This window comes from Monodelphis domestica, chromosome 4, assembly GCF_027887165.1.
Source record: "Monodelphis domestica isolate mMonDom1 chromosome 4, mMonDom1.pri, whole genome shotgun sequence".
Taxonomy (NCBI): Eukaryota; Metazoa; Chordata; class Mammalia; order Didelphimorphia; family Didelphidae; genus Monodelphis; species Monodelphis domestica.
In genome coordinates, this window is record NC_077230.1 from 311,886,114 (window position 1) to 311,910,163 (window position 24,050).

The window sequence follows — 24,050 nt, forward strand, 5'->3', positions numbered from 1 at the left end:
CTTTTGTTATTCCAGATGAAATTCATTATTACTTTTTCTAATTCTATAAATTATTTTTTATATTTGATTGATATGGCACTGAATAAGTAAAATAACTTAGGTAGGATTGTAATTTGTATTATATTAGTTCAGCCTACTGAAGAGCAATGACTATTTCTACAATTGTTTAGATCTAATTTTATTCATGTGAAAAATGCTTTGTAATCATGTTCATATAGTTCCTGCATTTGTCTTGGCAAATAGAATCCCAAATATTTTATAACATCTAGAATGATTTTAAATAATTTCTCATTCTAACCCTTACTGCTGAGTTTTGTTGTAAATATATATATATATATATATATATATATGTTGATGATTTTTTGTGTGTTTATTTTGTATCCTGCAACTTTGCTAAAGTTTAATTATTTCAACTAGTTTTTTAGTTGATTTTCTAGGATTCTCTAAGAATACCATCATATTATCTGCAAACAGTGATAGTTTAGGTTACTCATTGCCTACTTTAATTCCTTCAATTTGCTTTTCTTCTGTAATTGCTAAAACTACCATTTTTAGTACAAATTTAAATAATAGTGGTGATAATAAGCATCTTTATTTCACCCCTGATCTTATTGGAAAGGCTCCTAACTTTCCCCACTGCAGATGATACTTAATGATAGTTTTAAAATAAATACTACTTATTGTTTTAAAGAAAGTCCATTTTATTCCTGTGCTTTCTTGTGTTTTCAATAGGAATAGATGTTTTATTTTGTCAAAAGCTTTTCCTGCATCTATTGATACAATCATGTGACTTCTGTTAGTTTGATTATTGATATGGTCAATTATACTGATGGATTTTCCTAATATTAAATCAATCCTGAATTCCTGGTATAAATCCCACTTGGTGAAAGTGAATAATGCTTGTGAAATATTGCTATAGTCTCTTTGCATGCATTTTATTTAAAATTTTTTGCATCAATGTTCATTAAAGAAATTGGCCTATAATTTTTTCTCTGTTTGTGGTCTCTGGCTAAGGTATCAGCACCATATTTGTGTCATAAAAAGAATATGGTGAGAGCCCTTCTTTGCTTATTTTGTCAAATGGTTTGTAGAGTACTGGGATTGTTCTTTAAATATTTAAAAGAATTCACTTGTGAGTCCCTCTGGCCCTGGGGACTTTTTCATGAGGAGTTTACTGATGGCTTGTCCAATTTCTTTTTCTGAGATGGGATTATTTAAGTATTCTATTTCCTCCTTTTTTTAAAATAATATTTTATTTGATCATTTCCAAGCATTATTCATTAAAGACAAAGATCATTTTCTTTTCCTACCCCCCACCCCCATAACCGATGCATGATTCCACTGGGTATCACATGTGTTCTTGATTCGAACCCATTGCCATGTTGTTAGTATTTGCATTAGAGTTTCCTTTAGAGTCTCTCCTCTGTCATGTCCCCTCAACCACTGTAGTCAGGCAGTTCTTTTTCCTCAGTGTTTCTACTCCCATGGTTTGTCCTCTTCTTATGGATAGTGTTTTTCTCCTAGATCCCTGCAGATTGTTCAGGGACATTACACCGCCACTAATGGAGAAGTCCATTACGTTCGATAATACCACAGTGTATTAGTCTCTGTGTACAATGTTCTCCTGGTTCTGCTCCTTTCGCTCTGCATCACTTCCTGGAGGTCGTTCCAGTCTCCATGGAATTCCTCCACTTTATTATTCCTTTTAGCACAATAGTATTCCATCACCAACATATACCACAATTTGTACAACCATTCCCCAATTGATGGGCATCCCCTCATTTTCCAATTTTTGGCCACCACAAAGAACACAGCTATGAATATTCTTGTACAAGTCTTTTCCCCCATTATCTCTTTGGGGTACAAACCCAGCAGTGCTATGGCTGGATCAAAGGGCAGACAGTCTTTTAGCACCCTTTGGGCATAGTTCCAAATTGCCCTCCAGAATGGTTGGATCAGTTCACAACTCCACCAGCAATGAATTGATGTCCCTACTTTGCCACATCCCCTCCAGCATTCATTACTTTCCTTTGCTGTCATGTTAGCCAATCTGCTAGGTGTGAGGTGATACCTCAGAGTTGTTTTGATTTGCATCTCTCTGATTATAAGAGATTTAGGACACTTCTTCATGTGCTTATTAATAATTTTGATTTCTTTATCTGAAAACTGCCTATCCATGTCCCTTGCCCATTTATCAATTGGAGAATGGCTTGATTTTTTGTACAATTGATTTAGCTCTTTATAAATTTGAGTAATTAAACCTTTGTCAGAGGTTTTTATGAAGATTTTTTCAATTTGTTGTTTCCCTTCTGATTTTAGTTACATTGGTTTTATTTGTACAAAAGCTTTTTAATTTGATGTAGTCAAAATTATTTATTTTACATTTTGTGATTCTTTCTATGTCTTGCTTGGTTTTAAAGCCTTTCCCCTCCCAAAGGTCTGACGTATACTATTCTGTGTTTACCCAATTTACTTATGGTTTCCTTCTTTATGTTCAAGTCATTCACCCATTTTGAATTTATCTTGGTTAGGGTATGAGGTGTTGATCAATTCCTATTCTCTCCCACACTGTCTTCCAATTTTCCCAGCAGTTTTTATCGAATAGTGGATTTTTGTCCCAAAAGCTGGGATCTTTGGGTTTATCATATACTGTCTTGCTGAGGTCGCCTGCCCCCAGTCTATTCCACTGATCCTCCTTTCTGTCTCTTAGCCAGTACCAAATTGTTTTGATGACTGCTGCTTTGTAATATAGTTTGAGGTCTGGGACTGCAAGGCCCCCATCATTTTTTTTCATTATTTCCCTGGATATCCTTGATCCTTTGTTATTTCAAATGAACTTTGTTATGTTTTTTTCTAAATCAGTAAAGAAATTTTTTGGGAGTTCAATGGGTGTGGCACTAAATAGATAAATAAGTTCGGGTAGAATGTTCATTTTTATTATATTGGCTCGTCCTATCCATGAGCAGTTAATGTTTTTCCAATTGCTCAAGTCTAGTTTTAGTTGTGTGGAGAGTGTTTTGTAGTTGTGTTCATATAGTTCCTGTGTTTGTCTCGGGATATAGATTCCTAGGTATTTTATTTTGTCTAAGGTGATTTTGAATGGGTTTTCTCTTTCTAGTTTTTGCTGCTGAGCTGTGTTGGAGATATATAGAAATGCTGATGACTTATGAGGGTTTATTTTGTATCCTGCAACTTTGCTAAAGTTGTTGATTATTTCAATTAGCTTTTTGGTTGAATCTCTAGGATTCTTTAAGTAGACCATCATGAAATCTGCAAAGAGCAATAACTTGGTCTCCTCCTTGCCTATTTTGATGCCTTCAATTTCTTTTTCTTCTCTAAATGTCAAATAGTAGAGGTGATAATGGGCATCCTTGTTTCACTCCTGATCTTATTGGGAATGCATCTAGTTTATCCCCATTGCAGATGATATTAGCTGATGGTTTTAGATATATACTGTTTATTATTTTTAGGAATGATCCTTCTATTCCTATGCTTTCTAGTGTTTTTTAATAGGAATTGATGCTGTATTTTATCAAAGGCTTTTTCTGCGTCTATTGAAATAATCATGTGGTTCTTGTTGGTTTGCTTGTTGATGTGGTCAATTATGTGGATGGTTTTGCTAATATTGAACCAACCCTGCATTCCTGGTATAAATCCTACTTGATCATGGTGAATGACCCTTCTGATCACTTGCTGGAGTCTTTTTGCTAGTATCCTACTTAAGATTTTTGCATCTATATTCATTAGGGACATTGGTCTATAGTTTTCTTTCTCTGTTTTTGACTTGCCTGGTTTTGGAATCAGTACCATGTTTGTGTCATAAAAGGGGTAGAACTCCCTCTTTGCTTATTATGTCAAATAGTTTGTATAGTATTGGGATTAACTGTTCTCTGAATGTTTGATAGAATTCACTTGTGAATCTGTCGGGCCCTGGGGATTTTTTCTTAGGGAGTTCTTTGATGGCCTGTTGGATTTCATTTTCTGATATGGGATTATTTAAGAATTCTATTTCTGCACTCTGAGGGGGGAGGAGCCATGGCTTCCCAGAGCTCCTAGGGCTCCTGATAGGATTAACTTCCCTTGGGTTGGATTGGGTGTGTCTTAAAGCAGGTACCTTCCCTGACACTCGGATGGAACGATCCAGCCAGGGGGCTACAGGCTCCCCGCCGTCTCTCTCTGTTTCCCAGCTGTCTGGGTGCCCCCACGACTGGCTCAGGTTGTTTTCAGGGTGAGGCCATCAGAATAGCCGGCCCTGGGGTCCTTTTGCTGGCTCTTAGGTTCCCTCTGCTCCCTCAGACTCAGTGCTCTGGTTTTGGGGGGATGGGTCCTGGGACCTTCCTTCTGCCTATCCCTTAGATCTGAGTGATCTCAGGTTCTGGCTTTTGGGGGGCTGTACCTTTTGATCCAGGTCCAGGTGGAAGGTTCCTGGGATCTATCCTGTTGTTTGTTTTGAATTTCGGTGTCCTAGGAGCATACAGTTTGAGATCGGTAAGGAAGGGGTTTCCGGAGATCTGAACTTTAGCTCTCTCTAAGCCGCCATCTTGACTGGAACTCTATTTCCTCCTTTTTTTAATCTAGGCAATTTATATTTTTGTAAATATTCATCCACATCACCTAGAATATCAGATTTATTGTCATATGATTGCTCAAAATATCTCCTTATAGTTGCTTTAATTTCCTCTTCAATAGATGTGAATTCACCCTTTTCATTTTTGATGCGACCCTGGACAAATTAACCAATCTCTGTTTCCCTTTATCCATTAGATAAGGAAATGGGGAACTGCTCTAATATCTTTGCCAGAAAAAAATCAAGAATTGTTTTTTATTGGTGTTTTATGATCCATGGGATCACAAAGAGTTTGACATGACTGAACAACTATGGAAAGTATGAGTAGGAAAGTATGAGGATCATAGCAAGTAATACTAGTGGTTATATATATATATTTACTATTAATTTTATTATTAATTGTATATTTACTAATATATATTGAAGATATCATGTAAAAATTCATTTACTCAAGAGGTAAATAGTTGTGAAACAAATTTATGACCATAGATAATTAAAGGTCTAAGGCTTTTCCTTCCTCACTTCCATTCAGTAAGTGGGCTAAAATACAAGGAAATATAATATGTCCAAGTTTAAAAAACTCCTTAAAATTATTAAGATAAATAACTTCACATAATTTCAAAAACAGAATTTCAAGCCACTTTAACCTGTTCTAGAAACAAAGGCCAAGTATGAATGTCTCAATCCATACCTACCAGTACCTCCTCCAGGAATATTTACACACAGAAAACACACAATTATATATATATATATATATATATATATATGTATATATATATATGTATATGTATGTATATATGTATTTCCAACATGTAAAAGAAGAAAATCCATGGTTTAAATGCTCAGAACCACTTTATTTCATTCCTAAAATTTGTAGCCTTAGGAAAGAAAGATATATTTCTTCTACCTCACAATGTTGCCTCAGGCTAGCCTTGTCTACATTCATTTAGGGAAGATTTTATGATGCTGGGTGCCTTTAGCAGGTCTTTGATGAAGGGAAGAAAGTCAGCCTGGTGGCTATATAGAACAAATGTTAAGGTTAGGGAGACAGCAGTGAGATTTGTTCTGAGTGGAAAGTAAAAATACAGGGGAATAGTGAGACAGCAGCAGGCAATTAGACAGACAGTCCCTTTGTTGTCATGTCAAAGAAAGTTCACACCAATCCTGATTTTATAATTATGATTATGATTTTCATGAATCTTATTCTGATTGATGTTAGAGATTTTAGGAAAGTGTGTGTGTGTGTGTGTGTGTGTGTGTGTGTGTGTGTGTGTGTGTGTGTGTGTATACATGTTTCCTAGAGGTTGAGACATGGGGAAGGAAGAGGGAAGACTAAAAGAGGAGTCTCCTTTTAAGAGAAAAATGATATTATAGTTCTGAAAAAAATAAAACCAAACCAAGCTGCTAAAGACTATATTACAGCTATATTACAGATACAGGGAACAAACACTACCGGTGATGTGGTCTATCATTATTCTCCTGCTATGTGTGAGTTCTTGTCCTTCAGTACTGCCCTTGGAGATAATGTTACTAGAGATCTGATTATTGAATGTCGTCAGCTTTCATGAACCATATAAATGCAAAGTACCCTCATGTCCCTGATGGCTCTCATTTTCATTGTTGGCATATTAAATATTCTTTGGTAGTTCCTGGGATTGAGATGAATCACTGTATCCTGTGGCTCACTGAGAAGCAGAGTAAACAAATAATAGGACATTAACCTTTTCTTAATATATTCAGCCACATATTTCTGGAGGGCTAAAAGCATTGCTTTTGCAAATTTTCCCAGTGAAACTCCAGCCGTGAAAACAAAGAAAGTGACCAGAACAGAAGATGTTCAAGGCTAATGGGAAGGCTCACATCTGTGTTGAAGGAACTGATTTAGTTGGGATACTTCAGTGTAAATATTTCCATCCATAAGGAAGGAATTATGAAGTCTACTTAAGAACTGTGTACAAGTCCAAACCACAAAGAACTTGCATAGTTTGGGGGGTCCATTTTACAAAATGATGCCACTCAACCTTTTGTCTCATCGCTCAAAGAATGAAAACTGTGGAGCTTGAAGAACTCAAAATGGCCTTTCTCTGTGATTTGAAAAGTTTTAAAAACTAGTTTATTTAAGGGCTTCCATGGGCTAGATTTTATAAACATATATATATATATATATATATTAATTATATATGTATATAATTTACTTTATTTCAGATATAGCAACAGGCAGTTGAGAAAGTGAGGTTTTCCAAATAATTAAGACCTTAAAAAGTCTTTTTTTTTAAATTAAATTAAATTTTTTAATTTTTTATTTAAACATTATTTTATTTGGACATTTTCAAGCATTATTCATTGGAAACAAAGATCATTTTCTTCCACCACCCCCCCACTGCCACCCTTCACATGTCTGATGTGCAATTCCACTGGGTATCACATGTGTCCTTGATCTGAACCCATTTCCATGTTGTTGGTATTTTCCTTAAGGTGTTCATTTAAAGTTACTCCTCAATCATATTCCCTCAACCCCTGTAGTCAAGCAGTTGCCTTTCCTTGATGTTTTTACTCTCACAGTTTGTCTTCTGCTTGTGGATAGTATTTTTTCTCATAGATCCCTGCAGATTGTTCATGGACATTGCATTGACACGAGTGGAGAAGTCCATTATGTTCAATTGTACCACAGTGTATCAATCTCTGTGTATAATGTTTTCCTGGTTCTGCTCCTTTTGCTCTGAATCACTTCCTGGAGGTTGTTCCAGTCTCCATGGAATTCCTCCACTTTATTATTCCTTTTAGCACAATAGTATTCCATCACCAACATATACCACATTTTGTTCAACCATTCCCCAATTGAAGGGAATCCTCTCATTTTCCAATTTTTTGCCACCACAAAGAGTGCGGCTATGAATATTCTTGTACATGTCTTTTTTCTCACTATCTCTTTGGGGTACAAACCCAGCAGAGCTATGGCTGGATCAAAGGGTAGACAGTCTTTTATTGCCCTTTGGGCATAGTTCCAAATTACCCTCAAGAATGGTTGGATCAATTCACAACTTCACCAGCAATGAATTAATGCCCCTACTTTGCCATGTCCCCTCCAGCATTCATTACCTTCCTTTGCTGTCATGTTAGCCAATCTGCTAGGTGTGAGGTGATACCTCAGAGTTGTTCTGATTTGCATCTCTCTGATTATAAGAGATGTAGAGCACTTTTTCATGTGCTTATTAATAGTTTTGATTTCTTTGACTGAGAATTGCCTGTTCATGTCCCTTGCCCATTTTTTCAATTGGAGAATGGCTTGATTTTTTGTACAACTTGTTTAGCTCTTTAAAAATTTGAGTAATTTGATCTTTGTCAGAGGTTTTTGTTATGAAGATTGTTTCCCAATTTGTTGCTTCCTCCAATTAATTTTTGATTTGGCTCTCCACGTACCCTTACTGATCATTATTTTTATTGCATTATGATATGAAAAGATTGCATTTAAAAAGTCTTTTTTAGATATTTGACTAGCAAGAAGATTTAGGGTCCAAATTACCAGAAAAATGTGACTTCTCTTCTTGGATTGTGAAATTACAACCCAAGTATTTCTGGGAGTTTCTTGAAGGGATCACATTTAGTGAAACAATGCCATCTTAAAGTCAACCTTCTTTCTACTCCCAGTATTATTCCCTCATCTCACAAATAGAATAGCCATTTTATCTAGATCTCTTTGATGATATTTTTTTAGAAGTGTTTTCCACCTTTTATGATTCTTATGCCAAAGAGTCATAGACTTAAAGGAAGGATGATGTGGGAATCCTTTTAGAGGAAAGTCTACAAACTTCTTGTAAGGAATGAACTACTTTTAATTTCTCTGTAGCTTTGAGATCCTGGGGGATTGGGAGTAGATGTGATATCTCTAAATGGAAAGAGAAGGCAAAAAGAATAAGCTTTAAGTATCTGTTCTGAACCAGTGTCTCATTTGATTCTTACGAGCTAGTGCAAAAGATGCTGTTACTATCACAATGTTAACAGTTGAGGAAACCAAAGCCAACAAAAGTTTGGTGGTTAGCTCAGGGTTGCAAGGCTAGAAAGTCTATGAAGCCAAAATGTGAGCTCAGATCTTCCTGCTTCCAGGCCTTGAGCTCTATCACTGTGCCATTCAGGTGCTCCAATTCCAAAATTAAAGTTCTTTATAACATGTTGAGGTCAAGAACACTTGCCTCTTTGTGGGAGATATTTATCAATCATAGAGAGTGGGATGAGGTAACAGTGAGTGGCTTGGAGGTCTGACAGGTAAGGCTTTGAGATCCCTCTAGAGCTAGATCCTAATTCACTCGAGGGGTTCCATTAGAGTTGAGGTGTTCAAAGTATTTGTAAATTCTCTTTCAAAAGTTGAATTGATACCTGCAGAGAAATGATGACCAATAACTCTCCAAAGGGATTCGGACTTCTCTTGGATGGAATGTAAGTCTGACTGAAGCCAGTTCCCCTCGTCGTTTGTGTTAAATAATGGAATGAAATGAGATAATGTATAGTAGGCAATTTTTGAACCCCTAAAAATGACATTACCCAAAATTCCTTTCTGTATTACCTAGAATCCTTTCCCCTTTTCCTGCGTTGTCCTCTTTACGTGATTGTATTTAAGTTTGCTGTGACTCCTCTCTCTCTTCTCTTGGGACTCCAACTGAGTTAAATATGAGGGTTTTTTGGGTTATTATTAATAAAACTTTTAAAATATAATACTTTAATTATTGCATATTAATTTTAAAGCCCACAATGCTCATAGATCACCTACAATCAACGAAAGGAGATTCATGTAATCATAGTAAGAGAAAGGTATTAATTAAGGATGTATATCCAGAATGTCTAGTTGTTTCAGCTAAGGGAAATTCCCTTGCCTAAGTTGCACATTGTTTTCTAAAAGCCAAACATCAGAGCAAGGAAGAGCTGCATGTGATGACTGCTCTGTACTGGGTGACCAGGCATGAGCATCAACAGCCAACGTTTTTAGTTTACTATGCTAACCAAATTTCAAGGATACCTTTTAAGGAAAAGTTAGCTTGCACTAGGGAAGAGGTGAGGCTATTGTTCTTACCCAGAAACATAAACCTAGAAACTTATTTTAAATTTTCTTTTGATTTCCATCATTATTACCTGGAAAGGGAAAACAAGAACTTCCTAATGATTTTTGCTTTTCAGTCAGACACTTCATTTCCCATTTGGGGTTTCCTTGGCAAAGATACTGAGATGATTTGCTACTTCTTTCTCCAGCTCATTTTACAGATGAGGAAACTAAGGCAAACAGGGTTATGCGATTTGCCCTGAGTTCCATAGCTAATAGTTTCTTTTTTAAACCCTTATCTTCTGTCTTAGAACCAATACTGTATATTGGTTCCAAGGCATAAGAGCAGTAAGGGCTATGCAATGGGAGTTAAGTGACTTGTTCAGGGACACAGAGCTAAGAAGTGTCTAAGGACAGATTTGAACTTAGGATTCTCCACCCCACCCTCCGGGACCCCCTCCCCGCCTCCATCTCTAGGCCTGAGTCTCAGTTAACTGAGCCACCCAACTTCCCCCAGTTAATAGGTTTTTGAGGCAGAATTTAAACTCAGGTCTTCCTGACCTGGTACTACATCCATTGTGCTACCTCCCTGTCTCTCAAAATGATTAAAATTGTCCCCAATTAGTATTTACACATGCATGTTTACATATATACATAAATATATTAATATACATAAGTGTATATATGTGCATATATACATGCTCATATACATATATGTATGCATAATTTTTATGCGGACAGAATGTATAGTCTGTTTTTCTCCCAGAATACTTTTCAAGTTTTTGAGCAGATCTTACCAAACAGACAATTCTTTCCTAAGTATTTTATTCTTTCTGGTTTATTGGACATTGAGTAATTAAATTCCATTATTTCTGATTGTACCTTGTCTGATCTATATGAACTCTGCTTTTAAAAAAATACCAAATTTTGCAATGGATATCATAGTAAATTTTGAGGTTAGAATATTATTTTGTAAACTATAAATGATATCCCCCATGATAGTGCCAACATTGCCCTTTTTATCTATATCCTCTTTTGAACACCCTTTTGCTCTGCTCTCTCTCTCTCTCTCTCTCTCTCTCTCTCTCTCTCTCTCTCTATATATATATATATATATATATATATATATATATATATATATATATATAATTTCATTGATTCTCTTTTCTTTTTTCTTTGGTCATTCCTCTTTCCACTCCAGATGTACAATTCTCTCAAACCAATATGAACGCTGTGAATTGTAATAGCTATCTCAAAGAAAGCACATACATTTTGTACTCATAATCCTTTATTTGTTTTGCAAAGAGGTGGGAAGCATGCTTCATCATCAGACTTTTGGACCTGGTTAATTGCTGCTTTAGTCATAATTCTTAAGTGTGTGCCATGAATTTCCTCTATTTTTGGCAAAAATTAGTCTTAGAAACAAAGCTTATACCAAGATTGATGATCAACAAAATATTAATATGATACTCTGCATTATAAGCATGAGCCTGCCAGAACTTTCCTTTCCAATACATGAATTTATGTGTGTGCAATATACACTACAAAAATGTGTGATGTCCCATATATGATGTCATACACACATGTGTGAACACACTACATATAATGCACTATGTAATGCATGTATTAATATATTCTAGGTATATGAACATTATATGAATGTATATGTATATGTATCTATAGCATGCATATCTATATATGTATACTATATGTACTTGCTAGGTTTATATGCTATTTTTGACCTTTTTTTTTTAAACCTTTACCTTCCATCTTGGAGTCAACACTGTGTATTGGCTCCAAGGCAGAAGAGTGTTAAGGGCTAAGCAATGGGAGTTAAGTGACTTACCCAGGGTCACACAGCTGGGAATTGTCTGAGGCCAGATTTGAACCCAGGATCTCCCATCTCTAGACCTGGTTCTCAATCCACTGAGCCACCCAGCTGCCCCATTTTTGACCTTTTTGATAATATAATTGTACCTATATTTTGCCTTGCCTTTACTTACATTTTCCATAAATTTATAAAATTAGTCCTGGGTTTCTTTGATTGCATCCTTGTATTCCTTTTTTATGGAGCTAAAGTATTCCATTTTGTTCATATTTATAATATCTTTAATTACCTTTCGGTTGATGAGAACCTACTTTGTTCCCACCTTTTTGCTGTGATAAAGACTGCTATTCTGAATATTTTGGTGCTCATGGATCCCTTCTCTCTGTCTTTGAGCTCTTTCATTCATATGCCTACTCTGGGTGGGTGAAGTCAAGCCAAAGAGATATTTATTAAGAAGTTACTACATGCCAGGACTCTGCTAAGTGCTGAGAATACCAATATAGGTAGAGAGAAAGATAGTCACCACCCACAAGGAGATGTGAATGATTCACTATTTTCTGATAAAGCAAACAAACAACAACAACAACAAAAAAAAACACCACCAAGTTTCAGCAATATAAGAAGTCCTACATGACATCCATCTTGATCTTTCCAGATGTTGATGCTTTTCCTCCCATGAAATCACTTTTTACTTGTATATAAACTACTAATTTATCTGTGTACATACATCCTCACACTTATTTTCCATAAGCATAAAAGAGGGAATAATAATAGCACCTACTTCCCATAGTGGTAGTGACGTTCCAGTGAGCTAACATGGGTAAAGTGCACTGACATTGAAGTGCTATAGGGAGTTTAAATTTTATTATTAAACCTATTTAATGTTCCACAAGGTCTGTTAGTGGTTTCAGAGACCAAAGAGAAGAAAGTGTTCAAGAACCTTTCACATTAAGGCCTCAAAAGTGATTGGAACTTGAATGTTAAGAAAAAAAAAATTATCTTCCACCAGAAAATTGGTAGTGGGAATCTTCTGCACCACTCCTTCTCAAATTAATCCAATCACTTAATTCCTTTCAATATGCGAGCCTAGATAGCCTCTGTACTGTGTATGTGTCAGAGGGAGAGACGAGAGACAAACAGTGCTCTTAAACCGTTGATCACAGCATGGCCCCTTTTGATTTGCTTTTTGTAGGTAGTGACATTTTTAATTTTTTTCACTTCATATGATTAATATCATATACATTTGCAGAATATATGGTAGTGGAAAGAGTGGTAGATAGAGTAATTATGTAGAATTAGGAGTCCTGGCTTTATCCACTTATTAATTACATGCTCATGGGAAAATCACTTAATTTTTTTGAGCCTCAAGTTCTTCATCCATAAAATAAGAGTGATATTGGAATGGGTTCTTGCAATGATTATCTAAAGGTAAATTACTTATGAACTTTAAAGTGCTCTATCTATCTGTGAATATTATCATATAGATTTTAACTTATTATATTGCCTAGTCATGGTGAATGCAAATTGTGCAGACTGTTAATGGGAAATAGACTTAATATTACTGATGTGTGTGACAAAGGAACCCATGGCTGTAGATTTCCTAATCCAGGATAAGAATATACCCAGCCAGTCACAGAAAATACCACTCCCTACAAAGGAAGCTAGATGGTGCAGGGAATATAGATTGTGTTGGATTTGGAGTTAAGAAGTTAACACCAACAGGGTGGATGTGAGGATCAAATGAAATCTTATTTGTAAAAATGCTGTGTGAACCTTAATGCTGTATCTAAACGCTAGTTGCTGTGATTATTTTAATGTGGGCAGAAGGATTCATGAAGCTAATCTTTACTGATGATTAAAGAAGAGATATAATCTCTCAGAATTTGATACTCTTACATTTATTTTTGATGACAGAACATTATAGAAACACATAATTAAGTGTCCACTTAATTGGAAAAATAATATATCCAAGACATTAAAAAAAAACACTGCAAATATTGGTTTTTCATATGTGATTCTATATTTCTTTATTTGGTGATTTGGTATTTTTTCAAACTATTCCATGATTCTTTATATAAAATGAATCCATAACTTTTTAAAGCTGGAAGGGATACTTAAGACCACCTCATAGCATTCTATCATTTTAATGATGAGAAAAGTGAGGTATAGACAAATGAAGTGATTTGCCTAAGGTTACTCAACTAGTTGTAGTGTCAATGTTGAGGTCTAGGTTTTCCCAAATTTTACTCTGTTAAACTTTCTAATGTTACTTTCCATCCATAGGTAAGGGATAACTTCTGGATATACTTGAGCTGTTCTTTTAATGTCTGTGTCCATATCACTGCCTTTCCAATATAAGAAACACTGAATTTAGTAAATTTCCTTTAATGAATATTTGTTTCAAAAGAGAGGTATAAAGTCATGTTCCCAATCCCAAACCACCTATTAACTTAATTCCTTGTAACTTCAAAACTACACATTTTGAAGTAACTTCCTTTGAACTTGACAAATGGCTGTACTGCAACATTTGAGATTAAAAATATACATATATATTGCAAGAAGCAGATGACAAACAGTTCAGGAGTACAAAACTAGGTATAAAAATGACATCATTTACAAATAAATCCACATTAGTATCAGAAATGAGCAAAGCATTTTTGATATAAAGTTTTCATAAAAAGCACCCATTTTTTTGTAATTTAATTTCCCATGCAGAGGTAAAATGCTTTGAATGGATTCTGTCTCCCTTACATGTAATTTATGATTCAAGCTTCTTAAAGGGAAAACATTTCAAGATCCTAAGATTTACATTGAATTGACTTTATATGGCAAAGACTTTGTTTGTCTGGTGTTTGAAATGAAGAGGTAGCCAACACATTCACTTTGCAAATGAACTTTAGAAACTTCACCTGCTCTTTGGCACTAAAATGTTCTAATCATCCAAATTTCCCCAAAATAGAACACAATGGTGGCATTTGCATTTACCTTCTATGATGGTTCCTGTTGGCATTAAGACTTGTCAAAAATTGACAAAGTTTGAAGATGCAATGGACTTTACTGAAATATATGTACAAAGCACATATAGTTCACATCCCTCTGACTATCCACATCCTTTCACAAACACAATTATTCTTTCCTTTTTTCTTAAAAAAATCTAATTTCACTTATATTTCTCATTTACAAGAAATAGTAAAATTTACATTCTGGATTGTTCCCTGCTTATTCTGCATGGGGTCGTGGTTCAGTTTGTAATGGTTTGCAAAATCAAAGTGACATTCGCAATGTTTTCCTCCAAGATTCAACTGTCAACTTATAGTTGTACGAAGTCTAGTTTTTGAAGTATCACTGAGGACGGCCTTCTCTGGACCTTCTCCTTGTTCCTAGATGAAAGAAATGAAAGATACCTCGTAAATTTGCACAAGAAAGCTAATTTTAAGGATATGATAGCCCATTTGCAACAAATCATTCTTGGAGTGGCAGGAGATTATTTCCAGAGGAGAGAACACTAATTTATGTATTCTAGGGAATGAGCCATCCTAATATTCAGAGCAATTCATGAGGATTTATTAATGCAAGAGCTTTGTTTTATAAATGTTTTATATAAGTGATTTTTTAAAAGTAATTTGATTAACTTACATTACAGAAGCTGGATATAAATTAATTCTATGGTGATTTTATTTTTTTTTTTGGTAAAATAAATGTTCTACAATATCCATTTTATCTTTCAGTTGAATAGAACTGTTCAGTTATGGAGAAAGGCATACTTATAATGGACAAATAAGCATTATATTTTGAAGTGCTTTGTATTATTTTGCTTCTGTCTTGTTCCCTCCCCCTTTTTTTCCATCCTCTCCATCCCCAATCTCTGGTCCTTCCAGTGTTAATATTCATGAAACAATGAGACAATAAATTTGTTGAAAACTAAGAATCTGTACATTTTCCCACAGTTAGGAGGTAATTTTAGGATATATGCTTAATTTTAACATATGTATGTATGTATGCATACATGCACTTTCATTAAATCATGATCCTTCTGAATAGTTAAAAAAAACTTCTTTGCCTCAGCATATATACAGCATTATGACTCTCATCATTATTTTGGCATATTAAACAACTAATCCCTAAGCATCTGAAACTAACCTGTACAGCTCCTTGTTATAAGATTATTATAGAATTTCAGCAAAATATACTTGACTTATCATCCCTTCTTTAGTTTGAGGCTTATGAATTGATACTTGGACTCAATAAATGAAGATCAGGCCAGCAACTAGATATATAGTTACTTGTTAACATACACCCAATAGCTTTTCCATTGATATTTGTAGTTTTAGGTGCCCACTAATTTTAGAGAAAATGAATAACACTATTTTTGTTTCACGTGAGACTTTAAACTACAAAATTGCTACATGACAAACTAACATGATTTACCCAGAATTTCCTTTTCTTTGACTATTCACAATGAAACAAAAATTTAAGTGCTACTATACATTAGGTGCCAAGGTTTCTCAAGAAAACAAAACTTTTTGTTTTTGAAAGGTTAGGATTAAAGTATTTTTAACATGTACCTTGTGTCCTTTTGTTGGCTTGTACTTTCCTTACTGGTCGGTCTAAAAATAAATCATAATAGTTAGACATACTCCAAAAGTATGCTTGGATTCAAATTGGAGTCTCTAGTTTTGTGAAAAAATACAATCTTTGGAAGTATACATTATATTATCATGACGGTATTGCTTTTACAATGGTGAATTTGTTCATATGAATGCCTAAAATAAAGAGGTTTTCATTCATAACAAATAATTATCACTTAGTTTGCAAATTATAATAAATGTCCACTGTGTGAATCACATTTCCATTGTGGATCACGTGGATCATGGAACGTGAATCACACGTTCCATTATGAGATTTAGAACATATGTCCCAATAGCTGTACATTTATCATGACTCCCCCCCCACCTCCTTTCTGTAGATGGAATTGATTTGTGTTACAGAGATAGCTTCTGAGTGATAGCCACATTTAGTAGAAGTAAATTATCACAGAGTTATTCAGTAGAAATTCTTATATATAAAATCATTTTCTTGTCCAGTAGTAATACAGGGAATCTCTCTGTGTATCTCATATTTCTGGCTTTGACAGTAAAGTTAATTGGTGTGTAACAATGATTTTTATCAGAAATTCATAAGAGTAGAAAAACAAGGGATTAAAAAAATAAAGCATGCTTTCTCAACCCAATATAACCCCTCTCCCACTATTCTTGGATTTTTACTAATTTGGTTTCTTCTAAAGTACTCTTCTGATCCCTCACCGTGTCATAGATATAATCTTGTTTCTGAAATGCTATGCCTGTAAATAATAAGCCTTAGCTAATGAGTTCTTAACTTTTTGCATGTCGTGAATCCTTTGCACTGCCTGGTAAAGTCAATGGAACCCCCTTTTATAATGGTATTATAGTCAGTTAGTTTATTAACATTTATTAAGAATCTACTAGGTGCTAGGTCCTGAGCTACACAATGGGGACAAAAAGAAAAGTAAAAAATAATGTAATGGAGAAGATAAGTAGCAACTATATACAAATAAACTATCTACAGAATAAACTGGAAATAATCAACACAGAGAAGGCACTAGAAATGAATTAAATTAATAAGGAAATATAATTTTTCTTTTAGATATTAGTAAAAATAAAAATATAATTTAGTTTCCCATTCAAGTTTATGGACCTCTGATACCTATCCTTGATCTTCTTGGAAGACAGTTGACCTCAGGTTAAGAATACTATTCCAGAAGGTACTAACATGCAGAAAAAAAAACACTTTAAAAATAGGTTAAATGAGTGTTGTTCAAGAATCAAGCTAGTTAAATCAGATAAACTATTCTCCAGAAGACTGCATACTTTATCTCTTTTAGAAACCCACTTTTTTGCATGTTGTCACCTTTATTAGATTATGAGCTCCTGGAAGGCAAGAATCATATTTTTGTTTTTCTTTGTAACCCTAAGTGCTTAGCATTATCCCTGACACTTTAGTAAAAAACTTAGTAAATGCTTGTTGTTCATGAAGACATCATCTGAAGGGCTGTCATGGAAACAAGGGACTAGACTTTTTCTGTTTGAAAGAATGAAAAGGAATAAATAGATGCTACAAAGAGATCAAAGTAGACTTGATGTCAGAGAAAACTTAGCAACCATTGCTGTCCAAATGAGGAATGAGATGTTTATCGGGGTGGTGGGTTTCTCCTTGTTGGAAGTCTTCAAACAGAGCTGGTCGACCGCTTGTCAGTTCTGTCAAACTTTGGATTCCTTTGGTGTGCAGGCTGAATTAGAAGGCTGCCAAGCTTTGTTCCACCTCTCAAATTCTGCAATTCTGATCTAATTTAATTAGAAGCAACTACTTTGGAGCATGTCTGCATGTTGATTTTTGGTTCCAAAATATTTTTGGCTGCCCTTCTCATTTTCAACTTGCTTGATAACTTTATAGATGCAAATACTGTCAAGTGAGAACATGATTTTTGGCCACTAATCACTGGCCTTTTTCAGCCTTTCTTTTTAAACTATTTCTGAAAGTGTAGATCTGAAGAGAAAAATTGGTTTGTACACAAATATTACTTTCTGTTCTAGTTCATTCCCTAGAAAAATCTATTTGTTAATATTCATAGTCTATCTATAGCTATTGACCAAATTAACACTTCTTTATCAGGTTGTTTTTTTTACTAGTCCTCTGAAATAATTTTATTAATAGTGTTTGTGACATTCATTCAGAGCCATTTGTAGGTTTTTGTCATTGAACTGGAGAAATAGTACCGTTACATCCTTTGGGTGAATTAAGTTTCCTGTCACACACAGTATTATTTCTAACTGTCTTCTATTTAACTATAAAGAATTTGCCATTCACAATCATAGCATTACAATAAATTACAGAAATAGAGTGATACCTCATTAATTAGGACTAATACTAATGTGTATATAGAGAGTATAGGACAAGGGGATTGAACTAGGGATTCTTCAAGTTTCCTTGAAGCTCTAGGAATCTATGGTTTTGCATTTGCTTTATAGATTAATAAAACTATTTTTTCTTCCTATCTTAATATCAGTTCCAAGACAGGAGAGTGGCAATTGGGAATATGTGATTTGCTCAATTACACAGCTAGGAAGTGTCTAAGGCCAAATTTGGATCCAGGTCCTCTCAACTCCAGGACTGGCACTCTATCCATTGGGTTCCCTAGCTGCCCCTAGAATTATCAAATACATACATATATATATATATATATATATATATATATATATATATATATATACACATATATATTTATTTATTCTTTTCCATCATGTAGTCAAGTGGCACGTACACACTGGATTTGAAATTATTGATTCACAGCTTTAGAACTGGAAGGGATCTTAGAGCTTATATATTCCAATCCTTAATTTAGAAGTTTAAGTAGAGGGTCTAGGTTCCAGACCTTTCTCTGCAAATTACTAAACATGTGATCCATGGCAAATCAATTCACCTTTCTAGGATTCATTTTTTATCTCTGTAAAAAGGGCAGGTTGTACTGAAATGATCCTGTTCTCAAAGAATTATATAACATCAACTCATGAGTAAAGAAATGTTGCCAAGAAGATATGATTTCTTTTTTAAGAGTAGACAGTGATCACTATGTTTTCAAAGTGCTAGAAAACAGTTGTTGTCAAGTAACTTAAACCTTTTCTCTATAATAATATTCACCCATTTAATTTGCTACAGAGGAATAGAGTCTGGGATAAAGATTGAACATGTGATTTTACCAGTTTGGGGAATTCCCTAGTAAAGGAACACTCTCTTCTAATACAGATTGGCAACTTCTTTGCAATTTACAGTCTTAACGAATTATCTATAACACAAGTGACTTGCACATGATCACACACCAGTTAGTGTCACAAATAAGAACTGAACTCAAGTTTTCCTGGCCACAAAGACAGTTATCTAGCCTTTATCTGATAAACATTTTAAAATAAATATGTGGAACAGTGAATTTATTCAGTCCAACTCCAGCTCCACGTTCAATCCAATTAATTATGATCAAGAATTCATCATTCAGGTGATGAAGTCTAAATCATGAAGTTTTAAGATAATTATTATTATTACATGATTTAGAAGTTTGATAATGTAAACATATGAAAGTATTTTTAAATTAACATTATTTTAATATCATGTCTAAATTTAAAAAACATATTCTCTGCCACTAAGAGCCAATATGCTTGGTCATACTCATAGGTGTGAACTAAATGGATATTGAAAGAATTTTCTGAATGCTCACAATCAGAAGATTTTTTTTTTGTTTGAAGCATTCACATTTGGTAGGTACTGAATTGAATGTTTATACATTCAATCCATTTCTCCAACAAGTGACAACTTCCACTAAATTTCTGCCCATCTGCCTTATCACGTTATGAAGGTAGTCCAGAATCCTCAAAGACTCTATTCATAGAGCTCCAGTTTAGGAATATCTAACCATGTTTGGGTAATAAGGACAGACATTTCATCATCTGAGGGCTATCCTATCAAAGGATGGAAAGATCCATAATCAAATTAGCTCCTGTCATAGCAAAAGTACCCATTGAAGTTTGGAGGGGCAGCATGCAGTATGCTTCTGTGTAGGCAGCTGCCCAAGAAAGGGAATACAGAGATCCTGGAAGTATTGATGGATGAATGGTTTTAGAAAATAAAGTCTTTTTTTTATCCCCCAAACTCTTTGACATCAAGTGAAGATAGGAACCTTAGGGCTGTTAGAGGAATAGACAAACTAACCTGCCTGGAGGACTTTCTTGATTTCCGTTTCGATAATCTGTGGTTCACTCTCAATTACTTTAGTGACCTTGGTGTACTCAGTTCCAGCTAAGATAAGCATTAGAAACAAGTAATCACAGTTGTACAATTCAATATAATTTTGGAGAGAACATTTCCTTGGATGATGGAATTGGGAGCATTTTAGAGGCGAGTGTGATAGTGAGATAGAACATTACTCAAAAAAGGTGTATGTGCTTTGGTAATTCGCTTATATAGAGTTGAACACAATACTAACTTAGAATATGACAGGCTAGTAAGATTAAGATGTTCAGATGACCATTAGGTATGAAATTAGCTTATATCTATAATCAAAATCTTATTAGCCTTAATTCCTTCCATTATCTCATAAATGTGTCTCTCAAGGACCAGGAAAGGGGCCATGGATGGCTTAGTGCAACAATTATAAGTTACATGGTTAGAAAATTAATCCACAGGTGTGTCAGGAAAGTGAATATTATGCTTTACAAATGAAAAGCAATCTGAAAAAATGTTTGGCAATATATATAGAAGATCATCAGAAAAATAGTCATAATGGAAATACAGGGCATATTGGTAAAGGGCTGAAGTCAGAGTCAGACCCTTAAGAGAAAGGTTCCCTTCACTGGAGAAAAGTGGAATATTGTCATAACTAGTAAAAAAGTCAGTATGTAGGAAAAGAGAAAGAATTATTTTATTTTTAAATTTTTAGTGAGGTAATGTCTATAAAATATGTTATAACCACATATATAATACCACATTATAATACCACATAAGTCATCAGTTAATATTAAGTTTTAGTGCTGGAATGGACCTTTCAAGGAGAAGGAAACTGAGGCTTCATATGAGCTTAAAAAATCCATCACAACTATAAATATGAAATCTTACATTTCTGTACGTAATAATCTTTACCATAAATCATATGATAACAAGAATAAGGCTAAATAAATTAAAGCATTACAACAAGATGCAACTACAAATTGATCCATTCTTTAATAAAGCAGAACTATTCTACAAAGCTGCCTATCATGGCATGGAAGAAAAAGGAATTCAAATAATTTTTATAATATCTAATAGGTGTTCAAAAATGTAACATCATTTGATTTTTCTGTATTTGAAGATACGAGGCATTCAGTATTATTAAAATCAGACTAAATTGCCCTATATAATCATATCCTTTCAGGGAAATGATTTTCCTGAACTCCCAAGCAACTTCATTGGAATTGTGTATATCTTAAGGAAAATATAACTAATATATAACATTCATTTTTAGTGTTTCAAAACTAGTCTCCAGAAGTTAAGAGGCTATTCGATAAAAGTCAGAATGAAAACTAAACAAAATCAAATGGTATATATTGACAAAATCATCTAAGAACCAAAAGTATACACCTTATGGGAAGAATAGTCATGGGACTAAAGCATATGCTACTTCAAACAGTTTAGAATAATTATTTTAAGTAAGAAGAGCAACATGTAGTGTGCAGGGAATCTGCCTTAAACCTAGTAAGATGAGTTCAACTCCTACCTCTAATATCTAGTGGATATGTGACCCTGAACTAGTCACATAACATTTCCAGGTAATTTTCTAAGTCTATAAATTACAATGAAATTCCTGACCTACCTAAGGAAAGGGAATTTTCAAATCTGGGATTTAATTCCCTTTACCAGGGAAATCAGTTTAATCCCTATTTTCATAATTTTAAGTCAATGGCCAATTTCTATAAATTTCTTTTAATTTTGATTTAAAGATTATGAATTTCATATTTTAAATAAAAAAAATTTTCAGATCCAACTTTTAAAAAGTATAATTTGGAATAATATTTTAGATGAATTTGACTTCATTCTGATATTATTAAAAAGTTATTAAAACAGTTTATCTACTGTACTTAGAAGAAACCATATTGGCTATATATCTTGCTATGAACTAATCATTATTTGAAATTTTTGTGATGGAACTTGAATTCCTTTTTATTCCTTACATTACTATTACAGGCAGTTGTACTTAATGCAAGAAGCAGAAAACATTCCATATTATTTTAGATTGGGATTAATTTAATATGCAACAACCATCTACACCCCCAGCTACGGATCATCAGACCAACGTTAGAAGAAATAGATATTCCCATTCACAAGAATGTAGCTTTGGAAAAGAAAGTTATCAAGGCATCAATTCCTGCTACTTTTATGCATCTAAAGATTCCATTAACATGCTTTCTGCCTTAGGAGCAGTGAATACTCATTCCAGGATTTTTGAAGAGTACATTCTGCTGATTCTGGGTCTCGAAATTTTTCAAATTGACCCCTTTCATAGTTTTCAAACAAATACAAAAAAACTGTGTGAGTGAAAAAAATATTCATTGCTCCTCAAGCTTTGTTCTAGGAGACCTTTTAAAGACTGTTGAAACCACTCATCATTTGGTCATTATCATTTTGATTTTCTCAAAGTAAACCAATTGGTCTTGTAGAAAAATCCATGGAGCTGCTTATTAAAACAAATATTAATCCAAAATTCATTCAGTCTTTAAAAAGCAGAGAGAAAATGTTTTGTGAGAACTCAAGTCACCAGTACCTGTTAAAAGGTTAGTGATTACCCAATTACTAACCTCCCTGAAGCAGTCTTTTGATTTCTTCATCTTCAAGCAAATGAGCATCACCACCTTCAATGAATTTGGTGACCTTGGTGACCTCTGAGAGGATACATGTTCATAGCAGAAATTGGTTTATTCAAGATAATCATATAAAAGTCAACTTCCTCAACAATCAAACTTAATATTTTTGAGACTGACATTATTTTTTTCTGTTACAAAATAATGTAAGATGGTTTTCTTTTACCATGCAAATAAAACCAATGTGACTGCTAAGAGAGAGAAGACCAAATCTGTGATCTCTTTTGTTAAGTTGGGATGGAACCTAAAGCAAAGAAAGAATCACAGCAAAATGGACTGTCAAAGCCTTCAAGATTTTCATAAAGCGACTGATTTTGAGGGTCCCAGATTTTTATTAGTGTAGATATACACACCTTCCTGAAGCAATTTCTTTAAGGTTTCTTCTGTCTCTCCGACATTACCAGAAGAAATCCGGGTATATTTTATTTCAGGCCCTGAATGAAATAAAAAATGGGATATAATGTTTTAAACATGGAATAATCTATTCAATTAAGCAAACATTTGGGCACATATTATATGCTTTTTGACAGAATTAATGATAAGAACAGGGGTTGGAGAGTAGCCACAGTCAGGAGAAATGAATGTATTTATGAAACTCTTCATCTTTGATTTTTTTAAAAATACCAAACAGTAAAAATGGTTCAATATACAAACAAGGAATCTTTCTCTGAGAACCTAATTACTTTGTATCGACACTATATAGACTCTTTTGTCTTTATTCAGTGGCTTCCCCCTGATAGAATGAAAACACATTGAGAGAAAGGATCATTTCTTCTTTTGTTTTAGTGTCTCTAATACTTGGCACAGTAGTTACTTACTATATGCTTATTGACTGAATCAATGAAAGATGTACAAGGGCCAGAGAGTGGTTATAGTTTGTAAAATTATAAATGTGTTTATTTCTCACATTAGATAAAAAAAATACCAAATGGTACATCAGTCAATATAATTCAATAAAACAGCTAGGTGGCTCGTTGTGAAGAACCAGGCCTGGAGATGGGTGGTCCTGGGTTCAAATCTATCATCAGATACTTCCTGACTCTGTGACTTCACCCCCATTGCTCACTCTTACCATTCTTCTGCCTTGGAACATATATATATATATATATATATATATATATATATATATATATATATATATATATATAATAGATTCTAAGACAG

General features: G+C 34.2%; 1 protein-coding gene across 7 annotated transcripts in view; it reads right to left on the minus strand.

The window, feature by feature from the left end:
* Positions 1 to 13,424: 13,424 nt before the first annotated feature.
* Positions 13,425 to 24,050, minus strand: part of POSTN (periostin) — a 46,952-nt gene continuing 36,326 nt past the window's right edge. For 2 of the 7 annotated variants that reach the window (XM_016421913.2, XM_056794797.1), the window contains 5 exons: positions 23,240 to 23,320; positions 22,824 to 22,907; positions 20,206 to 20,292; positions 15,993 to 16,034; positions 13,425 to 14,807 (listed from right to left, as the gene is read on the minus strand). In XM_016421913.2, the coding sequence (XP_016277399.2) occupies positions 14,770 to 14,807; positions 15,993 to 16,034; positions 20,206 to 20,292; positions 22,824 to 22,907; positions 23,240 to 23,320 (332 nt within the window). In that variant the 3' untranslated portion in view covers positions 13,425 to 14,769. The remainder of the gene's footprint in view (positions 14,808 to 15,992; positions 16,035 to 20,205; positions 20,293 to 22,823; positions 22,908 to 23,239; positions 23,321 to 24,050) is intronic. The other 5 variants (XM_056794799.1, XM_056794800.1, XM_056794801.1 and 2 more) reach the window with 3 other exon arrangements.